The 11,827-nt window shown below is 29.3% G+C and overlaps 1 protein-coding gene and 1 non-coding gene across 2 annotated transcripts; both read left to right on the forward strand.

Moving 5' to 3' along the window:
- The first annotated feature begins 267 nt into the window (after positions 1 to 267).
- On the forward strand, positions 268 to 374 carry LOC121213394 (small nucleolar RNA R71). Its single transcript, XR_005908776.1, has one exon. It is a non-coding gene; the product is annotated as a small nucleolar RNA R71 (small nucleolar RNA).
- Positions 375 to 9,710: 9,336 nt separating this feature from the next.
- Positions 9,711 to 11,418, forward strand: LOC107912931 (probable glutathione S-transferase). Its single transcript, XM_016841321.2, has 2 exons — positions 9,711 to 10,187; positions 10,933 to 11,418. Exons 1-2 carry the CDS (start codon positions 9,873 to 9,875, stop codon positions 11,275 to 11,277), a joined length of 660 nt encoding a protein of 219 aa, XP_016696810.1. The 5' UTR covers positions 9,711 to 9,872; the 3' UTR covers positions 11,278 to 11,418.
- Positions 11,419 to 11,827: the final 409 nt, after the last annotated feature.

Here is an 11,827-nt window from a genome sequence, read left to right on the forward strand (position 1 = left end):
CTTAGCCATACTCAAACCATCAATTTTCTTACTCAGAGCTTCCACTTGACTCGCTAACATAGCAACTATATTAAAAACACCAGTTGCCTTAGTAGACTTTGTTCTCATAACTTGCTACTGATAGTTATTCGTGCCATCTCCTCAATAAATTCTTGGGCTACCTCAGGTGTCTTATTATTCAGTGTTCCACCAGCTGCTATATCAATCATATGTCTAGTTGAGGGATTCAAACCATTGTAAAAATTTTGAACTTGGAGCCACAAAGGTAGTCCATGATGAGAACACCTTCTCAAAATATCCTTAAATCTCTCTCATGCATCATACAATGTCTCAAGCTCAAATTGAGCAAAAGAAGAGATGCCATTCCTCAACTTAGCTTTTTGGTCGGTGGAAAATATTTCTACAGAAACTTTTCAGTCATCTAATCCCAAGTTGTGATGGAACCTCGTATAAGTGAATTCAATCACTATTTTGCCTTGCTACACAAAGAGAATGGGAACAATCATAAAAGTATGGCTTCATCAGTAACATCATTGATCTTGAATATGTCGCGGATCTCTAGAAAGTTAGCTAAATGAGCATTTGGATCTTCATCTTGCAATGCATCAAATTGAACATACTGTTGCACCATTTGAATTGTATTTGGCTTAATCTCAAAATTATTTACAGTAATAGTCGGTCTAACGATACTTGATTTAACCCCAATCAAAGTAGGCTTAGGATAGTCATACATAGTACGATGAGCATGAGGTGCAGGAGGTTGCTGATTACCAGGATGATTATCCATCTCCACAATAATGTCCTTTTGCTCTTAATTGTCTATTAAAATCTACTGACCTTGCCTTGCTTCTCTAACTTTTATATGTTTTCTGCAAGTAGGTTTTTCAATCTCATTGTAAAAAACTAATAGTTCCAATGAGTTGTCTCTAGTCATAAACCAAAAGAACCTGTAAGAATTAAACAAAATAAAAATTAAAATGTAACAGTTAAATTTAAAACAAAATTATTAAAATTGAAATAACAAATGACTAAATTAATAGAAATAAAGTTTTCCTAATATTATAGTCCCGGCAACAGCGCCAAAAACTTGATGTCCACGAAACTAATTAAAAATTCAACTAAGGTAAGTGCACCTATCAATTAATAGTATAGCTACGATAAGCAAAGATATCGTTCCCACAAAGACTAAAAGTACTAGTAATTAATATTTTTTTATTATTTAACTGAATAATTCAAGTGATTGATTAAAAACTAAAATTAACTAAATTAATTAACTAACAAACACAACAAAGAACAAAACACGAAAATAATCGATTAACAACTAATAAGCAAAATAACACCCAGGAAAGAATTCTCTTAGATTTTATTTGTTACTATCAATTTAAATTATGCAATTTCTTTACTTAGTAACTTGATCTGTAGAAATCCCTAAATTATGCAAATATCTTTTTCGAGAATGAGAGCAACATTAATTGAAATTTCTTTCAAATTAAAAATCCTATTATCGCATTAACTCATGCTATGGATTTCATTAGATTTGACTCTAATTTGGTAGATTTATGTCATCCTATGTATAAGATTGCATGCAACTCTACTTAATTACGCAAGATCTACTCTTAAATAGGGTTTATTCAACCTTCGATTTAGCACATCAAACATAGATAAAAAAGTTTAGGAATATCAAACGACAAAATCCATCATAAGGTTCATCTCTCTAGGTATTTAAAAAATTAGTTCATGCTTGAAAATAAAAATATCCCAGAGATAATATAACTGAAAGAAATAAAGAAAGTCATGATAATCTCCTGAGAAATCAACTGAGAATCATCAATTTTGACGAAAATCTACTTCAGAATCGGCTTCGATGGTGTTTTTTCAAGTTGTTTTCTTGAATATTCTATGATAGATCTCTCCAAATTTCTTATTTTTGTCATATATACGTCTTACGATGCCCAAAAAACCTAAAAATCTTGATTTTTCGCTGTTTACAGTGCAAATTTAAGCAATCGACACGGCCTGTCGAATGGTCGTGTAGGTTACATGGTTATGTGGAATAGGTCAGCCCATGTGGCTCTTGTAGTTTGCTTAGATTTTTCAATTTTCACTCCATTTGCTCCCAAGTGCTCTATTAAGCATCAAAACATGAATTAAAAGCATAAAAATCACCTAAAAACGCATTAAGAATGATGTTAAAACATATTAATTTTAACACTCATCAGTATGACATTAATTTATTTGTTTGTGTCTACTTATGCAAAATGGTGTGTGTTAAGTTATTTTCATGGCAAGCAATTTGTCACGCACCCTAAATTTGAATATGTGAATGGTAGCTTAGAAAAGTTTCAAGTGGACTCTGATTTATTATGCTACTGGGGTATTATAAACTATGTGAAAGACTTAGGATATGAATCTGAACCATATGTTTATTACAGATCCAAAATGTTGCCTTTAATGGGGATAGGTTAGTCCTAATACATGATGAAAACACTATTAAGCAAATGATATATATTTTGGAAAACAAAGGGTAATGTAGACCTATATATAGTAGGTCAAGGTATTGAAAACTTTAATGAGGGTGAGTTTGGTGTTGACGAAGGTTTAGTGGATATTGTTGGTGAAGGTGTTATAGGTACCATAGGAACTAAAATTTGGGAAAAAGTTAAGACTAAGGGGAGAGAAAATTCTAGGACTGAGGGTGAAGACGATGTTGATAGTAAGGTAGGGAATATGATGATGCATTCTTATTCAACATGGAGATAATGATGTAGATGAAGAAGTTGAGAAAATTAAAACTAGGTAGAGAAGCCAAAAAAAAAAGGGAAGAACATGGGCTAATGAAGCGTTAAAATAATAGTTTGAGAAAGATGGTGAGGCAGATAATGAGGTTTTCGATGGACATATACTTGTGGGGGATGATTTCATAGTAGAAGATGAGATAGAAGAAAATAAGGGAAAAGTTTAGGGGAATAAGAGTAAATATATAGATTCATCTAAGCTAGAATATTATGAGGACAGTGAGTTTTTTGATGATGGGATTAGCATATCTTACTTGGGTGAAAAAATTGTTGGTCCTAGGTATGATCCTAATTTTTTATCACATTGTGGGAGATATAAATTAGGTTTGAAGATAACCAACAGTTTAAAGAGGTGCTAAAAAAATAATCCTTTGCAAAAGGAGTAATATTAAGGTTTATTAAGAATGAACCCAAAAGAACAAGGGTAAGTTGTAGAAATGGTTGCCCCTGGAAACTTTCGGCTAGCTTTGACCATAGAGAGAATTGTTTCATTATGAAAACTTACAACCCTACACATAAATTATTCAGAAGCAATAAGAATCCATTATTGTCTTATAAGCATATACAGAAGACTTTTAAGGATAGAATAATTGTTGAGCCAAAGATGAGAGTGGTAAATTTGAAGGAGATGTGTAAAACTGAATTAGGACTTTATGCTAGCTATAGTATATGCCAAAGATCTAGGAGAAAATTTCTTAGGGAAATGAGAGGGTCATACCTAAAAGAGTATGCAAATCTGTAAGGGTATGTTGTTGACTACTAATAAGTAATCTTAGGAGCACAACTTTAATCCAAGTCCATAGAAATCAAGAAGTTAAAGCTGTGTTCCATAATATTTATGTGTGTTTCAAAGCATTGAAAAAAGGGTGGAAAACTGGTTATAAGTTTTTTATTGGAATTGATGGATGTTTCCTTAAAAGTGTATGTAAATGAGAGATGTTAGTGGTTGTTGGCAGAGATGCTAACAATAAAATATATCTATTGGCTTAGGCAGTGATGGAAGGGGAAAATGCCTCCTCGTGGAAATGGTTTTTGGAGAAGTTATTTACAAATTTTTGTCATCCAATAGGTGTTGAATTAACATTGATGTCAACTTAACAAAAGGTAAATTATTAATATAAATATTTTCATTCTATTTATTGTTTTAATATACACATTTTACACTAATTGTATGACTAACAATTTGAATTTTATGATTGTTACAGGGATTGATTAGTGTACTAAATGAGTGTTTTCTAGACTTGGAGCATAGAATGTGTGCCAGGCACACCTATGCCATTTGGTAGAAGGGTTGAATAAAAAGATGCAATTTTGGAATTGTGTCAAGTCAACTTTTGTTAAGGACTTTGATGATTAGTTACAAAAATTAAAAGCAATGGGTGAGACATCCACTCATCAATTATTAGAGATCCCTGCGCATCGCTAGGAAGAATATGATGCAGTAGACAATAATATTGTCAAGGCATTTAATGCATGGATACTTGATGCAATGTGCAAACCTATCATTACCATGCTTGAAGAAATCAAAGTGATGGTGATGACTAGGATGCATGTGAAGAGAACTTGGGCAGAAAAGTGGAGAACTAACATTTCCCCTGTTGCATTGAAAAAGTTGGAAAAGAATGCTACAACCTTAACTAAATGTAAGCTTGCATGTAATGGTGATGGAGGGTTTGAAGTGATCCATGAAGACAACCAACACACAGCTGACTTGAAAGAGTTGAAATGCATTTGCAGAAAGTGGGTGCTTATAGGGATTCCTTATTGCCATGTTGTATGTGTCATGTACCATAACGAGAAGAATTTAGAAGCCTATGTCTCACCATGGTACAACAATGAGCAATATGTAGCAGCATACAGTCAAGTTTTACAATCAATTGGGGGAAAGTTTTTGGCTCAAGAAAGCTGATTCAATTCTTCCTCCACCTGTAAAAAAGATTCTTGGAAGGCCTAAGAAAAATAGAAGGAAAACTAAAGATGAACCAAAAAAGAACAAGTTTGGAAAGGACACTAGGAGAGGATTTAAAATGTCATGTTCTTTGTGTAAACAAGTAAGACACAACAAGAAATTGTGTCCAACAAGATCAAATATGAGTAAGAATTTACAAGTAATTCGCGGACCACTTTATTTGAGATAAGCTTTTCTTTATTTTCATATTTGTTTAACCAATAAATACATTATAATGAATGTCTTACTTTATTTCTAGGAACAAAATTTGAATGTTGGTTCATCCTTTATGCAAGTACAACAACCTCAATTAGAAGCTACTATGCAACAGGTAAAAGATACATTAATGTAGTATGGTGTAATATCTACTTGGTTGACTATTTGAGAATTTTGATTGTTTAGTTTTGATAATTGCTCATAAATTTTGTTCTCTGTTGGTAGATTCAACCATTTCACTAGGCAATTTGAGTGGCCTAATTTCTTCTTTGTCTTTTGGTTTAAATAATTTAGTTTAAAGAATTATACGGGATTCTAGAAATATCATTTGGTTTAAGATAAATAGATTGAGAAATCAACTCTATTTCTTGTTGTACTCTTTCATTTCTAATCATATTTAGCATATTACGTGCTACCTTGTCAATTAGCTTGATTTCTTTTTTGTTTCAAGCTGTAACTATTTCTTTTTTATACTTTGCTGGCAAACATCTAAGAACTCACAACATGGAAGGAAAAGAAAAAGAATCAGGTTTATCAATTTTTCAATACGTCACCAAGGCAGAAGGCACAAAAGAAGAAGAAGAAGAAAACAACCATTTAGTGTTGGGATGTACACAAACCTCAAAACTGGTGAACAAATACTATATGTGAGTATATGTAACTATTCTAAATATTGATTTTGTTACCTTTTGACTAAGTAATTTATATCTATTGATTTAATTGCTTTCTATTTTCCCTAAAACCTGGTACAAGCAGTGAAAGAACCACTACTATTGTAAGGAAGATTGGACAATCTGATACTTCCCAATATCAACATTCACGGAAAGGCCCTAGATTGAAGTGGAAGGGGAAAAAGGCTGTGACAATAAGGCAAATTATGCAACAACACTTTGATGTTGTCCAAAAGAAGAGGGGAAATCCTTCTAAACAAGTGCAGATAAGGACACAAGCAAGCCAAAGAAATTCTATTATAATAGATGATTGAAGTGCAAATTGATGCTAGCTTAATTTTAGTTTCTCTGATAGTATAGTTTATGGTTGACAAGGGACAAGATTGGTACATTTTGTTCATATGGGAACCATTTGTTGATAAGAGAACATCTTGTTTACATTGGAACATTTTGTTGATAAGATGCATTTTGAGGATATTGCATATTCAAATTTACTTTTTATGTAATTTTTTGACGTTTTGTTTCTTTATTGTTTGTTATTGAATTATGGTTTAATTGATATTTAAAATTCATACGGAATTACAATTAAATATTGTTTGCATTTGAAGATGGAATCTTGTAGTTTTGGGGTTAGAGTTGCTATTTTTTTTCTTTGGTTCAATTCATTATAAAAATTATAATTAAATTTTATTGTAAATAAAATTAATTAAATTAATTTAGTTATAATGATAAATAAAAAAAGTCAAACTTAATAGACACATCATCTTGACCGTTAAAAATTATTGGTCAACGTCAGTCAAGGGTCATTTTACTGAGTTTTGACGGTTCAAGTACTCAATTGAGTGAAAAATAAAAGACTTAAATTTTTTTTTTAATTCAAGAACTTTCTTCTTTCTTAAGCCATAAAAACTAATCACTATATTATATTAAAATAAAATTATACTTTCTATAAAAAGAAAGTTAAAGATTTTAATTATTCAATAAATTGTAATACACAATAATATTAATTATGAGGAAGGTTAGAGAGACGGCAAAAACAATTAGCCATGAAGAAACCATAATAAACTTAAACAAATTTAAATAAATAAATAAATTAAAAATATGTAAATAAATAAATAAAATTAAAAATACAACTTCCTAAAAAAATAAAAATAAAATTTGAATCTAAAATGAAAGCTAATAATATTGCAAAAACTATTTAACATCCCCAATCTTGATATTCTTTAATATATCTTCCTCCACATTATCTTCTTTTGTTTGAGATCCTTATTGTTTAATAATGCAATTAATCACATTTTGATTCATATTGCTTCATTCAACTTCACAAGAAAAAATATTGTTAATATCAAATTAAAAAAATATTATTAAATATATAACACAATTAATTGCATTTTGACTCTTGTTCCTTTATTCAAAACTTCACAAGAAAAGAAAATATTATTAAATATCAAATAATAAAATAATCAAAATTAAAATAATAAAATTGGATATATAAGATAATAATAATTTTTATAAGAAAACAAAATCTATTTGTAAAAATAGAATGCCGATAATGGTAAGAAAAGAGAGGAAAATAGAACATAACGATTTTATGTGGAAACTCTTTTGGAAAAAAACCACGAGCAGAGGAGAAGAAAATTCACTATGTATATCGAATTCGAATAATACAAGAGGAGAGATGACTACGTCTATTTATAAGTTTGTAAAATCATATTCTAATCAAAGCCAAATAGAAGTAATGCAGTAAAGTTAAAACACCTTATTCTAATCAACAGTAATTAGAGGAAGTGTACTTCTATACGGATTTCACTTGTCCGACCTTACCCTTATAGATCCTCTATCTTGTCACTTGTATTTTTATTAAACAAGAATTTGGGTCACATATCTTTAACACTATCAAATAACAATAAAAACTTATATATATATATATATATATATATGTAAATGTTACTTTTTTTTTATAAATACAAATGTATAGAACTATTTATAGTCTCTCCCCACCCTATAATAGGAAGATAAATGCGTTTCAGCACGCTCAAACACATATCCTCCTGCATAAACAATAATATTAATGCCAATCGAGTTAAGACTTAGTCGGTTCTAAATGTTATTTTGAATGAAAATGTTTTGTTAATTCAACTATTATATCATATCATATAGTTTATATTATATTATACCACATTATATTATTATATGGAAAAATATTTAGTATATTATTAATAGAGTTTTTAAACTTCTCAAATGTGATTAAGGAATTAATAAGTATACTATAAAAATATAATAAATAAATAATTAAACGAATTCATAAATTTTAATAGTTGGATAAGAAACACTTAATTATAATGATGTGACTCACAATGTAATTTGTGGCTAAAAAGACAAGAGCAGGCCGTACTTTAGCTTCAAGCAATCACCACCAGACGCACGCTACAGACGTAAGGAATGGCATATACTACTCGCTCTATGGAAGGTCCTAGAATTATTATTATCCTTGTAATAATTATTAAAGATTGTTGTCAATAAAGCGTCCAATATCGAATAATAAATAAATAAATAAAGCATCCAACGTTAGAACATGAAATGGACGTACTACCTGTAATTATTCATATTATATGTTTACTATAAAGTAACTACCGGAAGTAAACAAAGAGCTAGAAATAAATCTTGAAACTTTTATAATAATAAAAATATAAATTTATTATTTTAATATTTTATATATTTATAATTTTTGAAAGATTAAAATAAATTTTTATTATTTTTAAAGAGTTAAAATATAATTTTATAATTATTAATTTAAAATATTATAAATTTCATTTAAAATATTAAAAATCTAAATAAAAAAAACTTCATTGAGAACTGGATTCCTTACTAACCTCATTGAATTCGTCACTAACATAAACCTAATCTAACCAAACCCACCCTAATAAAACTTATAAATAAACCTAGACTGAAATCACATAATTTAGAGTTTTTGAGATACATATTATTTTTCTTTTATTGATTGATTTCCAATATATATATATACTACTTATTAATTATTTTATTGAATTAATTTCACTCATCAACTGAGTTAAAAGAAATTACTCAAAAATATTTTTATTTACAAAATAAATTATATAACTATGAAAATATTTTTTATCTTTTTATAAATAAATAAAAAATTATTCGTAGTAAAATTTGAACCAAAAGACACTATGCATATTAAACTTTTTTATTTATCATTTAAACTAAACCTATTTTTTAGTTTTCATTTGAAACTTCTATAAATATATTTATAATTCTAAAATTATATATATATATATGAATAATGTTATTGATTAAACTAGTGTCATAAATAATTTCACATATATAAGTCGTGTGATAAAATTTTTAATTTGTATTAAATTTATGATATAATTAATAATACAGTCAACCAAACTCCAATTTATATAAAAAAATTATTAAAATATATTACACAATACAATGTATTATTATAAAAATATTTTTATTTTTTTACCTTTTATTTAAAAATTCGATTTAATTCGTGATTCAATGAATTTAAACATTAAATTTTACTAAAAAAAATTCCACTCCCTTTTCAATAAATATAGTATTAAATAATTTTCTTTCACCTAAACCATATTTTGATCATTATTTAGGTTAGTTAGGCAAAAAAATCTTCTCAAATTTTTTCAAATTTGAAATTTAATAAATTGGTTTCTTTAAAAAAAATTAGAGTAATTTAATATTTTTTAATTTTAAAAATAAGCAATTAAAGATAATTAATTATAATTTTAAATTTTTTATTAATTGTACATTATTTTGATTAGTATAATAATACATTTAGCCTTCAAAGTTTATATATTCTATCAATTTGGTCTTAATTTAATAAATTTATTTATGCTGAGGCTAAATTATGTTAAACTTTTTAAAATTAAGGCCAAAATGATAAAATATGTAAATATTAAAGATTATATTTATTGTTATATTAATCAAAATTATGTATAATTAAAAAAGATATGAATTTCATGATTAATTATTTTAATTTCTCATTTTTAAAATAAATAAAGATGAGTTACTTCAAAACATTGAAGTCACAGAAAAATTGAATAAAAGAAATATCATAGAAAAACCTACCAACCCTCCTATAAATATACTCTGACTCCCCCTTCAGAATCAGAGAAAAACAAGTAAAATCCAAAAGAAACCCAAGATTATAAATTTAGTATCGATTTGAGTATTTGAATAGTTTAGATTACAAGAATGGCAGGGGAATTAGTATTGTTGGATTTCTGGCCAAGTCCATTTGGGATGAGATCCAGGATTGCTTTGGCTGAGAAAGGGATACCATACGAGTACAGAGAAGAAGATTTGAGGAACAAGAGTGATTTGTTGCTGCAGATGAACCCTGTTCACAAGAAAATCCCTGTTCTTATCCATAATGGTAAACCCGTTTGTGAGTCTGTCATTCAGGTTCAGTATATTGATGAGGTCTGGCATGATAAAGCTCCTTTGATCCCTTCTGATCCTTATCAAAGAGCTGTTGCCAGATTCTGGGTTGATTTCGTTGACAAGAAGGTGCTTTCTTTTACTCGTTTAAGTCTCTACGTTTCTGCTATGATTGTTCAATGGGCTGACTTGATTTTAGATTATGTTTTGATTTAGTTTCCATTTTGGGGAGGGGGGTGGTTCTGGGCTGCAAATAGGACGGCAACAGAGTGGCAGGAATTGCTTAATCTATAGGATTTTATTATACCACTACTATATAGGTTAAACTCAACCCTTCTCTTATGATTGAAACATTTGGGATAAGTGAAGGAAATCTAATGGACTCAAATTGAGATGAACAGTATTTTTTCAATAAGTGATATTGGGTTACACTAACACAACTATAGAGATACTTCCATTTTTCATTTGTTCTGAATGTGTAAGTTGAACTTAACCAATTTAGAAAGCTTGATTTTATTGGTTGCAAATGTTATGCTTACAGCTCATCCACAACTAAGTCCATTATTTTAATATTCTAGATGATATTGGCTTGCTTACTCACTTTCAACCTATTCTAGTTGCAATTATTGCAACTTTTTCACTATCCACAACTAGATCTAATTATCAATGATGATAATTTATGACCATGATTACTGTTTGAATTCTTTAGCTATGCAGGGAGAACAAAAACATTTTCTTGATGTTCTATGATTATTCATATTCATGTCATTATATGTTTTTCATGTTGAGGGAGAGATGAAACTAAAAATAAATGTGGAAATTATTACTGACTGAATAGAACTCTAATTCTCCAATATTGTAATGTGAAGTGCAGATATATGACCTGGGGAGCAAAATATGGAAGACAAAGGGAGAAGAACAAGCAAATGCAAAGAAAGAATTTATTGAGTGCCTGAAGCTGTTGGAAGGAGAGCTTGGAGACAAGACTTACTTTGGAGGAGAAAGTCTTGGATATGTGGATGTTGCATTAGTTCCATTTTATACCTGGTTTTATGCTTATGAGAAGTGTGGGGACTTCAGCATTGAAGCAGAGTGTCCCAAGATGATTGCTTGGGTTAAAAGGTGCATGCAAAAGGAGAGTGTAGCCAAGAGTCTTCCTGACCAAGAAAAAGTCTATGAATTTGTTCTGCAGTTGAAGAAACTCTTTGGAATTGAGTAATTCAATTCTGGGAATCCAAGCTTCAGGCATGTACTACCATTATATCTGGTTTTAAATAAAAGAGCATTTAGCTGTTGCCTGCCTGGTTGGGATTGTCATTTGAAATTTCGAGTTTTCAATTTATAAAGTACTTTTAGTTCCTATGAATGTTCTTAATCTTTTGGTATGCTCTTTTTTTTTCTTTTTCTAGCTGGTTGAATCATGTATACCACTATGTTTAAATACCCTTTAAATGGATTTAGGTAAGGTGGCTGTTGAAATCATTGAGTGCATGACCATAGTACCCTAAGAGCATTGGTTGGATATCCAATCATTACTTTGTTTTAGATATTCAACCTCCTACCTCAATCCAGAAATTGTAATGATGTATTATCCTACACCAACATTGAACCCAAATTGTATTGTTTTGACGGAATATTTACTTAGCTTACAATTATCTTGCTTCAAATCCTGGTTTGAAAAGAAATGGATTTTTATGTATCAAGGCATTGATTTCAATGGGTTCTTGATTTACATAGACAAATAAGTAGCTAAAGCAACAAATTGAGCT

The sequence above is a fragment of the Gossypium hirsutum genome, chromosome A13 (assembly GCF_007990345.1).
Source record: "Gossypium hirsutum isolate 1008001.06 chromosome A13, Gossypium_hirsutum_v2.1, whole genome shotgun sequence".
NCBI lineage: Eukaryota > Viridiplantae > Streptophyta > Magnoliopsida > Malvales > Malvaceae > Gossypium > Gossypium hirsutum.